Source organism: Oncorhynchus mykiss, chromosome 7 (genome assembly GCF_057628025.1).
Source record: "Oncorhynchus mykiss isolate SJ-2025 chromosome 7, ASM5762802v1, whole genome shotgun sequence".
Lineage (NCBI taxonomy): Eukaryota > Metazoa > Chordata > Actinopteri > Salmoniformes > Salmonidae > Oncorhynchus > Oncorhynchus mykiss.
The window spans coordinates 21,047,924-21,069,614 of record NC_143028.1 but is presented as its reverse complement, the minus strand read 5'-3'; the positions used below and the strand labels follow the sequence as shown (position 1 = coordinate 21,069,614).

Sequence of the window (21,691 nt, the reverse complement as noted above, 5' to 3'; positions counted from 1 at the left end):
CAGCTGGGAGGGACTGGTGCGAGAGGACTGGGTCGCCTGTGAGTGCTTTGGGACCCCCGGTAGAACCCGCTGCTCGTTAAGAAGAGTAAAAACGATACGTGCTTTCACGTCAGAGTCCCAATAACACCAGAAAAAGTCGCTAGATTTGTCGCTAGTCTCTTTTTTGAAAATGTGTTGCTAGAGGGGTCTGAATACTCGCTAAATATAGTGACAAAGTCGCTAAGTTGGCAACACTGCTGACAAGGTACAAATCTGTCGTTCTGCCATTGAACAAGGTAGTTAACCCACTGTTCCCCGGTAGGCCGTCATTATAAATAATAATTTGTTCTTAACCTTTATTGAACTAGGCAAGCCAGTTAAGTAAATATTTTTTTTTTTAAGTATGCCATGGTTCGTTAGACAAAGACTATTGGAAAATGAAGGGCTTTATAATTATTAAAGATCATGTTCTGACTGATATTTTCTCATAAGAACTTATAGGCCTGTGTTAATATTATAATATTTGCCATTTAGCAGACGCTTTTATCAAAAAAGGGACTTACAGTCACAGTTGCATACATTTTATGCATGGGTGTTCCCAGGAATCCAACCCACTGCCCTAGCATTACACACATCGTGCTCTACCAACTGAGCTACAAAGGACCTCAAACCTTATTTTTGGGGGTTTGAGGTCCAAGGGGGGGGGGTGAGTACTTATGATACCCACTGTACATTGAGAAAGGAAGCTGAGCTGAGTTGCTATAGGGGGGGAGGGGGGTTAGTAGATATTCAAATTAAATCTCTGTGTGTCTTTCTTTTCCCATTCATTTTGCCCATAGTAATGGCTGAATCAGTTCTGCATTTTTGGACTACAAGCTGGTGAGCTCTATGGTGTGGGGTGGGGTGGGATAGGAGGAGGGGGGGTGGGGTTTAGGAATGGAGTTGCTCACGTTTACATGCAAACAGACTGCAGAATTGATGCGTGGCACAGGAGCGTATGTGGTGCCAGTCTACGACTTGGACATGTATTTAAATCACGATTTACAGTTAGTTGTTGACAGCCCCCCCGAAACACCAAACACACATGTACAAACACCTTCTAGACCTTGTCTGCGTCCCAAATGGCACCTTATTTCCTACGTAGTGCGCCACTTTTGAATAGGGTGCCATTTGGAACGTAGACCTTGTGTAGCCTGAGGAAGTCAGATAGCAGACACACACCCGACACAGGGCGGGCCATGAGAAGGGAGGTACAGATAAGTTACGCAGGCAGGCCCAACTGTCAGAGAAGCGCCCTACTAAGGTTGTTGGTCTCTCCATCGCAGGCGGCAGAGATGTAAGCACTCATGTTAACCCTCTCTCTCTCTCCCATTCTGTAGCCAAATTTGTATTTTTACTTTGTTTTTCCCACTAATGGCTCCTCAATGGTCATTCATCTTCGCTGTTAGAGATGCAAGCTCCCTGCCATCTCTTTCTCTCTCTATCTCACTAACTAGCCTAATTCATATTTTTCCCATATGGCTGCCTTATTCTCATCCATCCCCTCTCTTTCTGTAGGGGTGTGTGTGTATCTCTACCGGATCCCGTCATGTCGACCCAGCCTGCTCCGGAGCAGGGAGGTGTGTTGCTGAACAGTGGCCTGTACATGAAGAGCAAGAAGGGTTTGGAGGCCGGGAAAGTGGAAGGCCTGCAGGCCCGGGGCCAGTGGGCCAGCAAGGCAGAGTTCCTGCTGGCTGTGGCGGGACAGATCATAGGCCTGGGCAACGTGTGGAGATTCCCCTACCTGTGCTACAAGAACGGAGGAGGTGAGAAACTAAGTTTTGAAGGAAAGACGTTACCAGAGATGTCAGTGCTAACTGTACTCTTTTTAATCATAACATCAACGGAACAATACAGAAAGTGGGCGCCGTAAAATAACCCTAGGGTCAACCACTGTAAGAATAACATCTCACGTGACTTCCTACTGTACAGACATAACACTATGTAGGCCTCATCTTGGAACCCAGAGTTAAATGTTAGGGTAAGAGTCTGTCACGAGACTAAAGTAGGCCTACATGTACAGTTGGTATGATAAGTGTTCACCCTCCTTGGATTTTTTCACATTATGTTGCGTTACAAAGTGGGATGGAAATAGATTTAATTGTGATTTTATTTTTTGCAATTGATCGACACAAAATATTCCACAATGTTAGTGGAAATAAAATTCCATAGATTTTTTTTTACAAATGAATACTAATTAAATAACTAAAATATAGTTGTTGCATAAGTATTCACCCTCTTTTGTTTAGGCAAACCTAAATTAGTTCAGGAGTAAAATTTGACTTAAGAAATCACATAATAAGTTCCATGGACTCACTCTGTGTGAAATAATAGGTGTTGACATTACGTTTTTATGACTACCCCTTCCTTCCTCTGTCTCCCATACTGTGGGGCAAAAAAGTATTTAGTCAGCCACCAATTGCGCAAGTTCTCCCACTTAAAAAGATGAGAGGCCTGTAATTTTCATCATAGGTACACTTCAACTATGACAGACAAAATGAGAAAAAAAATCCAGAAAATCACATTGTAGGATTTTTAATGAATTTATTTGCAAATTATGGTGGAAAATAAGTATTTGGTCAATAACAAAAGTTTCTCAATACTTTGTTATATACCCTTTGTTGACAATGACAGAGGTCAAATGTTTTCTGTAAGTCTTCACACGGTTTTCACACACTGTTGCTGGTATTTTGGCCCATTCCTCCATGCAGATCTCCTCTAGAGCAGTGATGTTTTGGGGCTGTTGCTGGGCAACACAGACTTTCAACTCCCTCCAAAGATTTTCTATGTGGTTGAGATCTGGAGACTGGATAGGCCACTCCAGGACCTTAATGCTTCTTACGAAGCCACTCCTTCGTTGCCCGGGCGGTGTGTTTGGGATCATTGTCATGCCGAAAGACCAAGGCACGTTTCATCTTCAATGCCCTTGCTGATGGAGGAGGTTTTCACTCAAAATCTCACGATACATGGCCCCATTCATTCTTTCCTTCACACGGATCAGTCGTCCTGGTCCCTTTGCAGAAAAACAGCCCCAAAGCATGATGTTTCCACCCCCATGCTTCACAGTAGGTATGGTGTTCTTTGGATGCAACTCAGCATTCTTTGTCCTCCAAACACGACGAGTTGAGTTACCAAAAAGTTATATTTTGGTTTCATCTGACCATATGACATTCTCCCAATCTTCTTCTGGATCATCCAAATGTTCTCTAGCAAACTTCAGACAGGCCTGGACATGTACTGGCTTAAGCAGGGGGACACGTCTGGCACTGCAGGATTTGAGTCCCTGGCGGCGTAGTGTGTTACTGATGGTAGGCTTTGTTACTTTGGTCCCAGCTCTCTGCAGGTCATTCACTAGGTCCCCCCCGTGTGGTTCTGGGATTTTTGCTCACCGTTCTTGTGATCATTTTGACCCCACGGGGTGAGATCTTGCGTGGAGCCCCAGATCGAGGGAGATTATCAGTGGTCTTGTATGTCTTCCATTTCCTAATAATTGCTCCCACAGTTGATTTCTTCAAACCAAGCTGCTTACCTATTTCAGATTCAGTCTTCCCAGCCTGGTGCAGGTCTACAATTTTGTTTCTGGTGTCCTTTGACAACTCTTTGGTCTTGGCCATAGTGGAGTTTGGTGTGTGACTGTTTTGAGGTTGTGGACAGGTGTCTCTTATACTGATAACAAGTTCAAACAGGTGCCATTAATACAGGTAACGAGTGGAGGACAGAGGAGCCTCTTAAAGAAGAAGTTACAGGTCTGTGAGAGCCAGAAATCTTGCTTGTTTGTAGGTGACCAAATACTTATTTTCCACCATAATTTGCAAATCAATTAATAAAAAAATCCTACAATGTGATTTTCTGGATTTTTATTCTCATTTTGTCTGTCATAGTTGAAGTGTACCTATGATGAAAATTACAGGCCTCTCTCATATTTTTAAGTGGGAGAACTTGCACAATTGGTGGCTGACTAAATCCTTTTTTCTCACTGTATATTATACGTCTCTTTATCTGTGTTCATACATCCCCCTCTCTCTCTCAGGTGTGTTCTTTGTGCCCTACCTGTTGTTTCTGGTTCTGTGTGGTGTTCCGCTCTTCCTGATGGAGACCTCTCTGGGTCAGTATACCAGCCTGGGAGGGGTCAGTGCCTGGAGGAGCATCTGCCCACTGTTCGGAGGTACAAACACACACCACCCCAAGGTATACATCCACGCACAAATAGGGCTGTTGCGGTGACCGTATTACCGCCACAACAGCGGACACGAATCACGACGGCAGTCAAACTCCATGTGACCATTTAGTCACTGTAATTAGGCTTCTCCAAGCTCTGATGCTGCTGATGGTCATTAGTAACCTACCAAAGTTGCTAACTGCTGGGTATTCAGCACTCTATTGTCCCTCTAATCACTCTGACAGCAATGCAAATGTCATTGCAAATCGAATCAAACATAATGAGAGCCCATGAGCTGATGTTGCGCAACATTTTTATAGGCTATGCAATTGCGTGAGAAAACAGAGTGATGGCCTCTATTAAAAAGAGGAGGCTCCCATCAGCTTTCTAATGGCTAGGCCTACTATATTTATTTCTCAACTTTCCTAATATTAAGCACATTGAAGAGAAGCACAACAGGAGTATAGCCTACCTGTTTAGCATGAACATGAACCATGGGAAATGCATCCTCCATTCACTATTTAATTGGATAGATGACATATATTTTTTTCCCCTGCCCCTGTTTCAAGACAGGTGGATGATAATGGTCCATTCTAAATAAAAAGCGTATATTATTTAGTATATGTAAAGATAAGATTAAATCAGGAATAGTCTGATGGGTGACAATATTAGCCTATCACTTGTGAATGATGCCCAGCTTGTGTGCAGTAAGGCAAGAAACAGCGCATTCCTTTTAATTTGTGACGTTTTGTTCAAATCATAGTCACACACCTCATGTAGCCCATATGCCTATATATTTTAATAAGGTTTGTATCACAACTAAAGTGGCCAAATAACTTCTTAAAATTAAGCACATTAATGCAATTTACAAGGGGTGTAGAGTAGAGGTCGACCGATTATGATTTTTCAACGCTAATACCGATTATTGGAGGGCCAGAAAAAGGCGATACTGATTAATCTGACGATTTAAAAAAAAATTACAAATAAAAATAAAAAAACATTTTTTTATATATTTATTTGTAATAATGACAATTCCAACAATACTGAATTAACACTTATTTTAACTTAATATAATACATCAAAAAAATCAATTTAGCCTCAAATAAATAATGAAACATGTTCAATTTGGTTTAAATAATGCAAAAACAAAGTGTTGGAGAAGTAAAAGTGCAATATGTGCCATGTAAAAAAAAAAGCTAACGTTTAAGTTCCTTGCTCAGAACATGAGAACATATGAAAGCTGGTGGTTCCTTTTAACATGATACTTCAATATTCCAAGGTAAGAGGTTTTAGGTTGTCGTTAATATAGTATTTATAGGACTATTTCTCTCTATACCATTTGTACTTCATATACCTTTTGACTATTGGATGTTCTTATAGGCACTTTAGTATTGCCAGTGTAACAGTATAACTTCCGTCCCTCTCCTCACCCCTACCTGGGCTCGAACCAGGAACACATCGACAACAGCCACCCTCGAGAAGCAGCGTTACCCATCGCTCCACAAAAGCCGAGGCCCTTGCAGAGCTAGGGGAATAACTACTCCAAGACTCAGAGCGAGTGAAGTTTGAAACGCTATTAGCGCGCACCCCGCTAACTAGCCAGCCATTTCACATCGGTTACACCAGCCATTAGGCTGATAGGCTTGAAGTCATAAACAGCACTGTGCTTGCGAAGAGCTGCTGGAAAAACGCACGAAAGTGCTGTTTGAATGAATGCTTACGAGCCTGCTGCTGCCTACCATCACTCAGTCAGACTGCTCTATCAAATATCAAATCATAGACTTAATTATAACATAATAACACAGAAATACGAGCCGTTGGTCATTAATATGGTGGAATCCGGAAACTATCATTTCGAAAAAAACAAAACATTTATTATTTCAGTGAAATACAGAACCGTTCAATATTTTATCTAACGGGTGGCATCCCTAAGTCTAAATATTCTTGTTACATTGTACAACCTTCAATGTTATGTCATAATTAGGTAAAATTCTGTCAATTTAGTTCGCAATGAGCCAGGCTGCCCAAACTGTTGCATATAACCTGACTCTGCTTGCAATGAACGCAAGAGAAGTGACACAATTTCACCTGGTTAATATTGCTTGCTAACCTGGATTTCTTTTAGCTAAATATGGAGGTTTAAAAATATATACTTCTGTGTATTGATTTTAAGAAAGGCATTGGTGTTAATGGTTAGGTACAGTCGTGCAACGATTGTGCTTTTTTAACAAATGCGCTTTTGTTAAATCACCCCCCAGCGTTGCATCGATTATATCCAACGCAGGACACGCTAGATAAACTAGTAATATCATCAACCATTTGTAGTTAACTAGTGATTGTTTGTTTTTTAAAAGATAAGTTTAATGCTAGCTAGCAACTTATCTTGGGTTCTACTGCATTCGCATAACAGGCAGGATCCACGTGGAGTGCATTGAGAGGCAGGTGGTTAGAGCGTTGAACTAGTTAACCGTAAGATTGCAAGATTGAATCCCAGAGCTGAAAAGGTGAAAATCTGTCATTCTGCCCCTGAACAAGGCAGTTAACCCACCGTTCCTAGGCCGTCATTGAAAATAAGAATGTGTTCTTAACTGACTTGCCTAGTTAAACAAAGGTGTAAAAAAAAAAAAATTAAATACAGATTTCCGATTGTTATGAACTTGAAATCGGCCCTAATTAATCAGCAATTCCGATTAATCGGTCAACCTCTAGTGTAGAGCCTAACTGGCATACATATGCAGCACGTGAGTTTCATGTTTGGGGAAGATCATTTTCACCATAAAAATGCACAATCACATTTCACTGTCACTTTTGAGAATGGTGTTTTCCAGCTAATTGATTGCATTTTGGAACATTCATGCTGATATCCTACTGCTGTGTGCGCATTGCTGCACTTATAATGTGAAGAAATAGGCTAATAGTTTACCAACAATTTAAGCTAAACATTCTGTTCTGTTACGTCAACCTCATTGCTTACAAAATGTTTTGCTGTTGTGTCAACCTCATTGCTTACAACTGTCCCAGATTATGTTTGGAATATTTGTTTCTGGCACAGAATAGAAAAGGTCAACTTTGGTACTATGGGGGATAGTAGATTGAGATAGGCTAGTGCTTTTGCTGTTCATTAGGCCTACTCATCTTGTTGGCTGACAAAAAGTAAATATGGACAGTTCTTCCAATATCTCCAATATGCGCCTCGGAATTGGATAAGGACGATGTGTCCGTCTTCACTTGTAGCCTGTGAGAAAGATCATTGGCTAATCGTAGTGTACCTTTCAGTGGCAGCCACAGGCGACCGGTGGCACTAATTGGGGAGGACTGGCTCATAGAACGAAGTAGATGGAATGGTATCATAACATTCTATTCACTCCATTTCAGTCATTGGAAGCTTTGCTCTTCTGTTCTAATCTATGTGGAATATTTTTGTTGTTGTTGCTAAATTTGCTCCTTGGTGGCTTTCCACAGAAACCTTTTAACCAAAACTGAAGTCAGACCCTTACTTAATGAGACTTGAATCATCCCAAATTATCAGGATTATTATTTCAAAAGGCATTTTTTGATTTGTCAACACAGCTCCTTCCTGTTCACTTCCTAAGCACTGGGATGACACACATAACAAGTCATAAATTTACTCTGCTAAATTTGTTTCAGCGGGAAAAAGCACACTAAAATCTTTGCAGAAATATCCACGTGTTTTTGCAAACTTTGAATAGTCTACATCTGGCTAACCAATGAAGTAATCCAAAAATCCAATGGATTATGTAACTCAAGTTATACGCACGTACACACACGTATACACACACACACACACACACACGCACCTTTTATACATGCCGTACTTGATGAATAAAATTTGAATTGATTCGAATGCAGTGTCATGCTGACAACCTGTAATGCTTCCACACGACCTGATTAGATCGATGTGTTACACACATTGACCATTCCCTGGAGTGGAGACACTTCTCTTTCCCTTAATGTCATGCAAAACAGGCTCTACCCCCACCTGCCCTGAATGAGGGGTCGCCACTGCCTTAATGACTTACACACACACACTCTCACTCATCTGTGATGCCATGTGTTATTGTTTGTTTTGAAAAACAGTGAGAGGGTTTAAATTATGTTTAGTTGGATTGGACAGACTGAAATGAATGAGTTAAAGCCAGACTTGATGATGATGATAATAGCTACATCTCTAGATTGAACTGTTCAGGTGACGCAGAGGCATAGGTAAACTAAGCTACACTCAACCCTCTCGTTTGATCTTATTCTCAAATGGTCTCCTCGTCTCCCTTAGACGTTTTTAGAAGTAGATGAGTCTAGGAACTACTTTTCAGTCTCGCTGTATCCTACTACTCCCAACTGCATTGTCTAAACCAGGCACGGTCATTGCGTGTCTCGCGAGACGCCTGCGTCTCTTGGCGACTTAATTGGTGACTCGTGACAATAGTCTGAAAGAATGTGTTTTCCTCAGTCAGCCGAATACGCCGTTTAGTTCATAGAATCGTGGTATCAGTGTCTGTTTCTAATGCCTCTGGCGCATCTTGAAATAGTTTTTTTCCAAGAATTTGGCTCTAGATTTTCAACGGTTGGAGCTATTACCATCCCTGAAAGCTAAGACTTTCAGGAACAAGTATGTGTCTTCTGTTTCCATCTAAGACACAAGCTGTGCAGGACTTTTTTAGAAGGGAGAGTGATGGATTTGGGAAATGAATAGATTCTCCATAAACAAACATACATAAGATTGTTTGATGACCATCCCTGATGTTTTCCTGAACATTACAATAACTTTCTGATGCATTTCAACCATTCCAAGGCCTGCTTCCTTCAGACTGAAATTTGCCATTACCTGATTTAACATATCTTGTGCTAGATAATATTATTGAGAGTATGGCGATAAGGTCAGATTCTAACAATTCATCACATTTGTTTCTGATATCCCCAAATGTCCTAAAGTAGAGAATCAGGTAATCATATAGCTTGAAGGTCCATGTTAATACGTGCAAGTATTATGTATAAATTAGTTTAATATCATCAATTAATCCATTTTAGTTTGTGACCCCCTCCAACTCCCGTTCTCCAATGGGTATGGCGCCTCACCAAGTGATTTTGTTTGACAAAAGTTGTTCCCTCTGAAATATTAGTGACTAACACTGGTCTAAACTGTTCAACCTGGGACATGTTCATGAGGGAACACCATAGTGAAACATTTTACAACAGAAAACAAAAACACGCATATCTTATTAAGTTCAGATATTGCCTCGTTTTCTCTTTTTTTTGTGCCGTTCTGTCCCGTTTCGTAACCTGGGTACAAGTCTGTTTGTGCCATCATGCCATGCCTTGCCACTCCTTGTCATGTCAAACATGTTTTGCATGACAAGGAGGGGCATGATGGCTCAAATAGACTGGTACCCCGGCTCTGCCTGCTGAACACAACCTGGGTGTGGTACTTTCTACAGGTGCAGCCAGATGACTAACTTCTTAGCAAAGCCACCTGGTCGACACATTGTAAACGTAGTCTATCTTGTAAACAAGCTGGTGTTAGAACTCTGCCTCTGGATAGCTTTCCGGTTCACGTAAACATGCCTCTTCCTCCTCCTCCTCCCCTCATACAGACAGCTGCTGTTCTCTGTCCATATGGCCAACAGCTGCACAGACACACTTACATGCTTGTACACACACACACATACAGTGCATTCGGAAAGTTTTCACACCCCTTCCCTTTTTCCACATTTTGTTACAGCCTTATTCTAAAATGTATTAAATAAATAATCCTCATCAATCTACACACAATACCTCATAATGATGAAGCGAAAACAGGTTTTTAGACATTTTTTACTAATGTATGAAAAAACAAACAATAATACTTTATTTACATAAGTATTCAGACCCTTTGCTATGAGACTCGAAATTGAGCCCAGGTGCATCCTGTTTCCATTGATCATCCTAGAGATGTTTCTACAACTTGATTGGAGTCCACCAGTGGTACATTTAGTTGAATGGACATGATGTGGAAAGGCACACACCTCTCTATATAAGGTCCCACAGTTGACAGTGCATGTCAGAGCAAAAACCAAGCCATGAGGTCGAAGCAACTGTCCGTTGAGCTCAGAGACAGGATTGTGTCAAGGAACACATCTGGGGAAGGGTACCAAAACATTTCTGCAGCATTGAAGGTCCCCAATAACACAGTGGCCTCCATCATTCTTAAATGGAAGAAGTGTGGAACCACCAAGACTCTTCCTAGAGCTGGCCGCCCGGCCAAACTGAGCAATCAGGGGAGAAGGGCCTTGATCATGGAGGTGACCAAGAACCAGATGCTGTGCAGTGATGCTCTCCATCCAACCTGAACTCCCCAAATACAGGTGTGCCAAGCTGGTAGCGTCATACCCAAGAAGACTCAAGGTTGTAATCACTGCCAAAGTTGCTTCAACAAAGTACTGAGTAAAGGGTCGAAGTACTGATGTAAATGTAATATTTTTTTAAATTATACATTTGCTAAAACCTGCTTTGGGGGTATTGTGTGTAGATTAATGAGGGGCGGGGGGGTGGGGCAGTTCGTCAAATTTTAGAAGAAGGCTGTAATTGTAACAAAATGTGGAAAAAGTCAAAATACTTTCCCGAATGCACTGTACACGCTCGCACAGACACACAGAGCCCAGATAAGACAGCAGGCGTGGAATGTTTACAGCGAGTTGTGTGATGGCCAACAGAGCCATGTGTTAGCAGAGGGACAAACACTGCTGCAGCATCTGTGTTTTGGTACATTTAGTACTAGCAGATTGTTTTTAGACTTGTCTGCCTGTGCACGTGTTCATGCTCTTTTAGTGTGTCCTAAATATTAAGGGTGAAATCTTATCTTAAAAGCTATGCAAATGTATGTGCACGTTTACCTGTACCCTTGTTAATCCATGATCTACATGGGAGTTAAAGTTTTGTGTGTCTGTTTTTAGCGTTTTTATCAAGCGGTTAGTAACGACCAGTCAAGGTGATTGGTTAAAAGCCAAGTTGTGCGTTGTTCACGAAATGGCACAGGGAATGCACACTAACAGTTTTATTTGAATCATAGCTGTGTATCCATTAGAATGTATCAGTGTTTGTTTTTTTCCCCTGTGCCTGCGTGTTTGTCTGTGTGCCTCTGCCCGTGTTTGAGTGTGTAGGTTTTGTCTGTGTGTGTGTGTGTGCGTGCGTGTGTGTGTGTAACTAAAGTTATTCATGCAGTAAAGGTCTGACAAAGTTTTAGACACTTTTGGTACTTTTGTATCCATGAGAGTCCATGTGACTTAAAAAAAAAAAGTTTTAATCCTTGATTGTAATGTTTTTATTCATTTATTTAACCAGGTTAGTTTCAAGAGAGACCTGGATCTGGAATGTGATTTGTAGATATAAATAAAGTATTTGGAATGTGTTTCCACAGGTCTGGGCTTTGCCAGTCAGGTGATGATCCTCCACGGGTGTGTGTATTACATTGTGGTCCTGGCCTGGGCTCTCTTCTACCTGGTCCACAGCTTCCAGTCAGAGCTGCCCTGGGCCCACTGCAACAACACCTGGAACACAGGTACAGCATGTACTGATACCATTTTCACACTGAGTCAAACTGAGCCAAGCTGTACTCAGCTGGCCTGTTTATGCATCCACAATATTTGCTGGAACCATACTGGAAGTTGGGGATGTTGATGGGTTATCTTATTTTCAAAGAGGTAACGTCAAATAGGTCTACATATGTCAACTAGTGTCAAATATTTGAACGCATTGGAGATGTGTTTGATTAGGTTGGAGTTTGCATTTTTGGGACGATTCCATTGTACCAGAACCTAAATCAAGTGCAGCTCAATTATCCGGTCCAAGTATTTCACCTACAGGTGCCTATGTACCTATTTGACCCAGGTCTGTGAAATATTTATCTTTATCTTCCAAAGACAGTTGACACGTGTTTTTCGGCAGTTACTATTGCAGTTTTTCCCAATTGTTAACGCACGTTTGCTGAAACTACATCCAAGATACACAAAACAATTTCCCCAAAAACCACAGACGTCTTGCAAAATGAAACATAGCAATCAAAATCATGTACTCCCTGCTCAAAGTGAAACTCTGTAAACAAATCAATGTATACACATCAAATGAAACGAACAACCAAGGTCACACTAAAATGGCATATTCAAAACACTACTATCAGAAACTATTTCAGTGTAAAGACTAAGATTTTGTTGATATACTGTATATTGTTTGTGTGTACTCAAACAAGAAAGGAACACAAATGCAAAAATTGAAGTTTTATATTTCAACATGACTCAATACATGTCAAACAGAATACTGTAAAAATGCAAAAATACAGTAAATATACAGTTGGAAGTCGTAAATTTACGTGCACCTTAGGCAAATACATTTAAACTCAGTTTTTCACAATTCCTGACATTTAATCCTAGTAAAAATTCCCTGTCTTAGGTCAGTTAGGATCACCACTTTATTTTAAGAATGTGAAATGTCAGAATAATAGTAGAGTGATTTATTTCAGCTTTTATTTCTTTCATCACATTCCCAGTGAGTCAGAAGTTTACATACACTCAATTAGTATTTGGTAGCATTGCCTTCAAATTGTTTAACTTGGGTCAAACATTTTGGGTAGCCTTCCACAAGCTTCCCACAATAAGTTGGGTGAATTTTGGCCCATTTCTCCTAACAGAGCTGTTGTAACTGAGTCAGGTTTCTGGGCCTCCTTGCTCGCACACGCTTTTTCAGATTTGCCCACTAATGTTCTATGGCATTGAGGTCAGGGCTTTGTGATGGCCACTCCAATACCTTGACTTTGTTGTCCTTAGGCCATTTTGCCAGAACTTTGGAAGTATGCTTGGGGTCATTGCCCATTTGGAATACCCATTTGCGACCAAGCTTTAACTTCCTGACTGATGTCTTGAGATGTTGCTTCAATATATCCACATAATTTTCCTACCTCATGATGCCATCTATTTTGTGAAGGGCACCAGGCTCTCCTGCAGCAAAGCACCCCCACAACATGATGCTGCAAGCCTCCCCCTTTTTCTTCCAATCATAAAGATGGTCATTATGGCCAAACAGTTCTATTCTTGTTTGGACATTTCTCCAAAAAGTGCGGTCTTTGTCCCCATGTGCAGTTGCCAACCGTAATCTGGCTTTTTTATGGTGGTTTTGGAGCAGTGGCTTCTTCCTTTCAGGTTATGTCGACATAGGACTTGTTTTACTGTGGATATAGATACAGTGAGGGAAAAAAGTATTTGATCCCCTGCTTATTTTGTACGTTTTCCCACTGAAAAAGAAATGATCAGTCTAATTTTAATGGTAGGTTTATTTGAACAGTGAGAGACAGAATAACAACAACAAAAATCCAGAAAAAATTGTAGAAATTGATTTGCATTTTAATGAGGGAAATAAGTGTTTGACCACCTCTCAATTAGAAAGATTTCTGGCTCCCAGGTGTCTTATACAGGTAACAAACTGAGATTAGGAGCACACTCTTAAAGGGAGTGCTCCTAATCTCAGCTTGATACCTGTATAAAAGACACCTGTCCACAGAAGCAAGCAATCAATCAATCAGACTCCAAACTCTCCACCATGGCCAAGACTAGAGAGCTCTCCCATGATGTCAGGGACAAGATTGTAGACCTACACAAGGTTGGAATGGGCTTTGCTGCAAGAGGGCCTGGTGCCCTTCACAAATAGGGAAAAACTGTAAACCAGTTTCTTTCTTTCTTTTTAAGAGAAAGAGGTATGGGATGATTGAGTCGAGTTGAGCTAAGGTGAGTTTAGTTGAGCCTCTAGTGACTCCCCATCCCGCACGCGGGAGCGTAATCATCGCCTGACACTAATTAGCATAACGCAACGGACATAAATATCCCTAGAAAATATTCCTATTCCTGAAAATCACAACTGAAATATATTGAGACACAGCCTTAGCCTTTTGTTAATCACCCTGTCATCTCAGATTTTCAAAATATGCTTTACAGCCAAAGCTAGACAAGCATTTGTAAGTTTATCGATAGCCTAGCATAGCATTTTGTCCAGCTAGCAGCAGTTAACTTGGTCACGGAAATCGGAAAAGCAATCCAATTAAATCGTTTACCTTTGAGCTTCGGATATTTTCACTCACGAGACTCCCAGTTAGATAGCAAATGTTACTTTTTTTCCCCAAATATAATTTTTGTAGGCGAAATGGCGCCGTTTGTTCTTCACGTTTGGGTGAGAAATCGCCCGGAAATTGCAGTCACGAAAACGGCGAAAAATATTCCAAATTGGCTCCATAATCTCGACAGAAACATGGAAACGTTGTTTATAATCAATCCTCAAGGTGCTTTTCAAATATCTATTCGTTAATATATCTATCGGGACAATTAGTGTTTCAGTAGGACCGATTGGAGTAATGGCTACCTCTGTATTTTACGCGAGAATCTCTCTGGCAGCATCAGGTGACCACTTGCGCAATGTAGCCACTTACGGGTATTCTTCACCATAAATGCGTAAAACTACGTCACAATGCTGTAGACACCTTCGGGAATACGGAGAAAGAGTAATCTGGTTGATAGCCCATTCATTGCTCAATAGGGACTCATTGGAACACAGCGATTTCAAAACATGGGGCACTTCCGGATTGGATTTTTGTCAAGCTTTCGCCTGCAACATCAGTTCTGTTATACTCAGACAATATTTTTACAGTTTTGGAAACGTTAGTGTTTTCTATCCTAAGCTGTCAATTATATGCATATTCTAGCATCTTGTCCTGACAAAATATCCCGTTTACTACGGGATTTTTTTTTTCTCCAAAAATTAAAATACTGCCCCCTAGTCACAACATTAAGGTGATCGTGTGTTGATGTTCCGTCTGTCTTGTAGATACCTGTGTGTTGTTTGACTGTCAGAACCTAACCTCTGGGACCGGCCTACCAGAGAACGCTACCTCGCCTGTCATCGAGTTCTGGGAGTGAGTCTCGCCCACGTTCCTTACAACACGACTGCATTTTGTTTCCTTAGAAATGAAGTAAAGGGGCATTATATGCAGCTTTTTGGCTGGCATTTTAAAATGTGAGGTATTAACAATGTCGTGTCCGTGAATTGCCAAAGTTCGTTTTAGGGGACATAGAGAAGACTGGAGACATTGTAGACGAGGTAGGGTCACATTTCCAACAGGGGTTTGGGTTTAAGGGGGTTCAGTTTTACCAAGAGTAGAGTGATCATAATCTACCTTTGGCATTACAGTGGCTTTAAACAGGTTCATGTTTAGCCTTGTATCTATTTGGGGGTATTATTAATTGTGTGTGTGTGTGTGTGTCCGTCCAGGCGGGAGGTCCTGCAGCTGTCCAGTGGACCAGATGAGCTGGGGCCAGTCAGCTGGAGGCTGGCTCTGTGTCTACTGCTAGTCTGGGTCGTCTGCTACTTCTGTGTGTGGAAGGGGGTCAAATCCACTGGCAAGGTGAGCACAAATACACATACATACAGTGGGGTCTGAAATTATTGACACCCTTGACAGAGATTAGCAAAAAAAATGATAGATATAGAATAAATAATTCAAATACTGAGCTATATTGTATTACATTTTTTGGGGGGGAAATTCTAATATTTTATACTAACTTAATTGCTGAGAGGAAAACTATTTTGTTTACCAAGTGATATTTTCTCCGCAAAAAGGTAGGAAAACCTTTCACTACCTCACCTGGCGAGGATACCGTCACTGGGGCTTTTTCTAAAATGTTTTATGAGATTGGAGAACACATTGGGAGGGATCTGAGACCATTCCTTCATACAGAATCTTTCCAGACACTTGATGTCCTTTGCGTGCTCTTATTGACTGCCGTCTTCCATTGAAACCACAGGTATTCAATGGTGTTCAAGTCCGGAGACCATTGCAAAATGTTAATTTTGTGGTCAATGAACCATTTCTTCGTGGATTTTGATGTGTGCTTATATATACAGTACCAGTCAAAAGTTTAGACACACCTACTCATTCAAGGGTTTTTCTTTATTTGTACTATTTTCTACATTGTAGAATAATAGTGAAGACATCAAAACTATGAAATAACACATATGGAATCATGTAGTATGTGGATTTATTTGCAAATTATGGTGGGAAATAAGTATTTGGTCACCTACAAACAAGCAAGATTTCTGGCTCTCACAGACCTGTAACTTCTTCTTTAAGAGGCTCCTCTGTCCTCCACTCGTTACCTGTATTAATGGCACCTGTTTGAACTTGTTATCAGTATAAAAAGCACCTGTCCACAACCTCAAACAGTCACACACCAAACTCCACTATGGCCAAGACCAAAGAGCTGTCAAAGGACACCAGAAACAAAATTGTAGACCTGCACCAGGCTGGGAAGACTGAATCTGCAATAGGTAAGCAGCTTGGTTTGAAGAAATCAACTGTGGGAGCAATTATTAGGAAATTGAAGACATGGATCTATATAGATCTGGTTGATATAGAAGGTATCATAGATGTACAGTTGAACAGATGTGATTGATATAGAACAGTGGTTCCCAAACTTTTTATAGTCCCGTACCCCTTCAAACATTCAACCTCCAGTTGCGTACCCCCTCTAGCACCAGGGTCAGCGCACTCTCAAATGTTGTGTTTTGTCATCATTTGAAGCCTGCCACACACACATTACACAATACATTCATTAAACATAAGAATGAGTGTGAGTTTTTGTCACATCTCGGTTAGTGGGAAGTGACAAAGCGCTCTTATTGTACCAGAGCACAAATAATAATAATCAATCATTTTCGTCTTGATTTAGCCATCTTATATATAAAACCTAATGAGCGCTGCCCTATCCAGAAAACTGCCAGTGGCTTTTGATTAAATTGCATTTTCACAGAACTGCTTGTTGCAATTTGTGTTCAGATATCGGTAAGTGGACTGGAGGCAGGGCATGAAAGGAATAAGGAATCCAGTTGTTTGTGTCGTCCGTTTCAGGAAAGTACCTGCGTAATTGCACACCCATCTCACTCAGGTGCTTCGCTATATGACATTTGACATTGTCCGTAAGCTTGAGTTCATTTGCATGCAAAAATCATACAATGATGGAAAGACCTGTGTCTTCTTAATCATAGCCTCAATTTTGAATATAGTTGCAGAGAGACCCTGTAACTCAGATCATTCAGGTGAGAAAAAATATCACCCAGATAGGCCAGTCATGTGAGAAACTTGTCATCATGCAAGAGATCAGACAAGTGAAAATTATGATCAGTAAAGAAAACTTTAAGCTCGTCTCACAATTCAAAATAACGTGTCAATACTTTGCCCCTTGATAACCAGCGCACTTCTTTATGTTGTAAAAGTGTTACATGGTCGCTGCCCATATCATTGCATAGTGCAGAAAATACACGAGAGTTCAGGGGCCTGGCTTAAACAAAGTTAGTCATTTTCACTGTAGTGTCCAAAACGTCTTTCAAGCTGTCAGGCATTCCCTTGTCAGCAAGAGCCTTTCGGTGGATGCTGCAGTGTACCCAAGTGGCGTCGGGAGCAACTGCTTGCATGCTCATTACCATTCCACTGTGTTTCCATGTCATGGCTTTTGCACCATCAGTACAGATACCAACATGTCTTGACCACCGAAGTCCATTTGATGTCACAAAGCTGTCCAGTACTTAGAAATATCCTCCGTTGTCCTGGTTTCCAGTGGTTTGCAGAAGAGGATGTCTTCCTTAATTGACCCCCCCATAAACGTAATGGACATATACCAGAAGCTGTGCCAGGCCCGCCACGTCTGACTCATTCAGCAGTAGTGCATATAATTCACTGGCTTGTATGCGAAGCAATAATAGTTTCAAAACATCTCCTACCATGTTACTGATGCATTTTGAAAAAGGTGTTTGATGAAATCATTGTCTGTATAATTTTTTGGGCCTTTTCCCCCAGCATTGTCCCAGCCATATCCGCAGCAGCAGGAATAATTAAGTTCTCCACAACAGGGCTTGCCTGTCCTAGCCACTCGTTAGCGCAACATATAAGACTCTTCTAGCCCCTTCTTATTAATGGTATCTGTTGCTTTAATACATGTCTTACTACTCGAAAGTCGTCTTTATCCTCGCTCAAACTCCAGTGGCTTATTTTTTGAAATTGTCATGTTTAAGTTCTAAACGTCTTCGCAAGAGTGAACGTTTCCCTTGAGAGGGTTAATGTGATTGGATGTTAATTATTTGACTAGGCTACCTGTATTTGACATTGTTCTTATTTCACTGAACACTAGATGGTTTAATTTTATATTTGGCAGTGCAACGAGGCTACTCAGGCGAGAAAAAATCCTCACCCAAAATGTATAGCCCCGTTGGAAGAAATGTACTGTTTGAAAATGTGAATCACATTTTTATTTGGCGTACCCCCGACGGCATTGCGCGTGCCCCTGGGGTACCCCAGTTTGGGAATAGCTGGGTATACCCCAGTTTGGGAATACCTGATATAGAATGTGAACTCGGCAAAAAAATAAACGTCATCTCACTGTCAACTGCATTTATTTTCAGCAAACTTAACATGTTTTAATATTTGTATGAACATAAGATTCAACAACTGAGAGACAAACTGAACAAGTTCCACAGAAATTGAATAATGTGTCCCTGAACAAAGGGGGGTCAGAATTAAAAGTAACAGTCAGTATCTGGTGTGGCCACCAGCTGCATTAAGTACTGCAGTGCATCTCCTCATGGACTGCACCAGATTTGCCAGTTCTTGCTGTGAGATGTTACCCCACTCTTCCACCAAGGCACCTGCAAGTTCCCGGACATTTCTGCGGGAATGGCCCAAGCCCTCACCCTCCGATCCAACAGGTCCCAGACGTGCTCAATGGGATTGAGATCCGGGCTCTTCACTGGCCATAGCAGAACACTGACATTCCTGTCTTGCAGGAAATCACGCACAGAATGAGCAGTATGGCTGGTGATATTGTCATGCTGGAGGGTCATGTCAGGATGAGCCTGCAGGAAGGGTACCACATGAGGGAGGAGGATGTCTCCTTGTAACGCACAGCGTTGATTGCCTGCAATGACAACAAGTCCGATGATGCTGTGACACACTGCCCCAGACCAGGACGAACCCTCCACCTCCAAATCAATCCCGGTCCAGAGTACAGACCTCGGTGTAACCTTCATTCCTTCAACGATGGACGCAAATCCCGCCATCACCATTGAGAGAAAACCGCCACTCGTCAGTAAAGAGCACTTTTTGCCAGTCCTGTCTGGTCCGGCGACGGTGGGTTTGTGCCCATAGGCAATGTTGTTGCCGGTGATGTCTGGTGAGTACCTGCCTTACAACAGGCCTACAAGCCCTCAGTCCAGCCTCTCTCAGCCTATTGAGGACAGTCTGGGCACTGATGGCGGGATTGTGCGTTCCTGTTGTAACTCAGACAGTTGTTGTTGCCATCCTGTACCTGTCCCGCTGGTGTGATGTTCGGATGTACCGATCCTGCGCAGGTGTTGATACACGTGGTCTGCCACTGCGAGGACGATCAGCTGTCTGTTTTGTCTCCTTGTAGCGCTGTCTTCGGTGTCTCACTGTACAGACAATACAATTTATTGCCCTGGTCACATCTGCAGTCCTCATGCCTCCTTGCAGCATCCCTAAGGCACATTCACACAGATGAGCAGGGATCATGGGCATCTTTCTTTTGGTGTTTTTCAGTCAGTAAAAGACCTCTTCTTAGTTTCCTAAGTTTTGATAACTGTGACCTTAATTGCCTACCGTCTGTAAGCTGTTAGGGTCTTAACGACCGTTCCACAGATGCATGTTCATTAATTGTTTATGGTTCATTGAACAAGCATGGGAAACAATGTTTAAACCCTTTACAATGTAAATCTTTGAAGTTATTTGGAATTTTACGAATTATCTTTGAAAGACAGGGTCCTGAAAATGGGACATTTTATTTATTTTTGCTGAGTTTAGAAGGTATTATAGCATTTTCGAATGGAATTGAAATGTACAGTATACAGTGCCTTGCGAAATTATTTGGCCCCCTTGAACTTTGCGACCTTTTGCCACATTTCAGGCTTCAAACATAAAGATATAAAACTGTATTTTTTTGTGAAGAATCAACAACAAGTGGGACACAATCATGAAGTGGAACGGCTTTTATTGGATATTTCAAACTTTTTTAACAAATCAAAAACTGAGAAATTGGGCGTGCAAAATTATTCAGCCCCTTTACTTTCAGTGCAGCAAACTCTCTCCAGAAGTTCAGTGAGGATCTCTGAATGATCCAATGTTGACCTAAATGACTAATGATGATAAATACAATCCACCTGTGTGTAATCAAGTCTCCGTATAAATGCACCTGCACTGTGATAGTCTCAGAGGTCCGTTAAAAGCGCAGAGAGCATCATGAAGAACAAGGAACACACCAGGCAGGTCCGAGATACTGTTGTGAAGAAGTTTAAAGCCGGATTTGGATACAAAAAGATTTCCCAAGCTTTAAACATCCCAAGGAGCACTGTGCAAGCGATAATATTGAAATGGAAGGAGTATCAGACCACTGCAAATCTACCAAGACCTGGCCGTCCTTCTAAACTTTCAGCTCATACAAGGAGAAGACTGATCAGAGATGCAACCAAGAAGCCCATGATCACTCTGGATGAACTGCAGAGATCTACAGCTGAGGTGGGAGACTCTGTCCATAGGACAACAATCAGTCGTATATTGCACAAATCTGGCCTTTATGGACGAGTGGCAAGAAAGCCATTTCTTAAAGATATCCATAAAAAGTGTTGTTTAAAGTTTGCCACAAGCCACCTGGGAGACACACCAAACATGTGGAAGAAGGTGCTCTGGTCAGATGAAACCAAAATTGAACTTTTTGGCAACAATGCAAAACGTTATGTTTGGCGTAAAAGCAACACAGCTGAACACACCATCCCCACTGTCAAACATGGTGGTGGCAGCATCATGGTTTGGGCCTGCTTTTCTTCAGGAGGGACAGGGAAGATGGTTAAAATTGATGGGAAGATGGATGGAGCCAAATACAGGACCATTCTGGAAGAAAACCTGATGGAGTCTGCAAAAGACCTGAGACTGGGACGGAGATTTGTCTTCCAACAAGACAATGATCCAAAACATAAATCAAAATCTACAATGGAATGGTTCAAAAATAAACATATCCAGGTGTTAGAATGGCCAAGTCAAAGTCCAGACCTGAATCTAATCGAGAATCTGTGGAAAGAACTGAAAACTGCTGTTCACAAATGCTCTCCATCCAACCTCACTGAGCTCGAGCTGTTTTGCAAGGAGGAATGGGAAAAAATGTCAGTCTCTCGATGTGCAAAACTGATAGAGACATACCCCAAGCGACTTACAGCTGTAATCGCAGCAAAAGGTGGCGCTACAAAGTATTAACTTAAGGGGGCTGAATAATTTTGCACGCCCAATTTTTCAGTTTTTGATTTGTTAAAAAAGTTTGAAATATCCAATAAATGTCGTTCCACTTCATGATTGTGTCCCACTTGTTGTTGATTCTTCACAAAAAAAATACAGTTTTATATCTTTATGTTTGAAGCCTGAAATGTGGC

General features: G+C 41.5%; 1 protein-coding gene across 1 annotated transcript in view; it reads left to right on the top strand.

Moving 5' to 3' along the window:
• Nucleotides 1-1,201: 1,201 nt before the first annotated feature.
• LOC110527587 (sodium- and chloride-dependent GABA transporter 2) overlaps nt 1,202-21,691 on the top strand; it is a 40,284-nt gene continuing 19,794 nt past the window's right edge. Inside the window, 6 exon segments of the mRNA XM_036983090.2 lie at nt 1,202-1,315; nt 1,537-1,784; nt 4,049-4,183; nt 11,589-11,729; nt 15,035-15,122; nt 15,479-15,611. Of these exon segments, the coding sequence (XP_036838985.2) occupies nt 1,218-1,315; nt 1,537-1,784; nt 4,049-4,183; nt 11,589-11,729; nt 15,035-15,122; nt 15,479-15,611 (843 nt within the window). The 5' untranslated portion in view covers nt 1,202-1,217.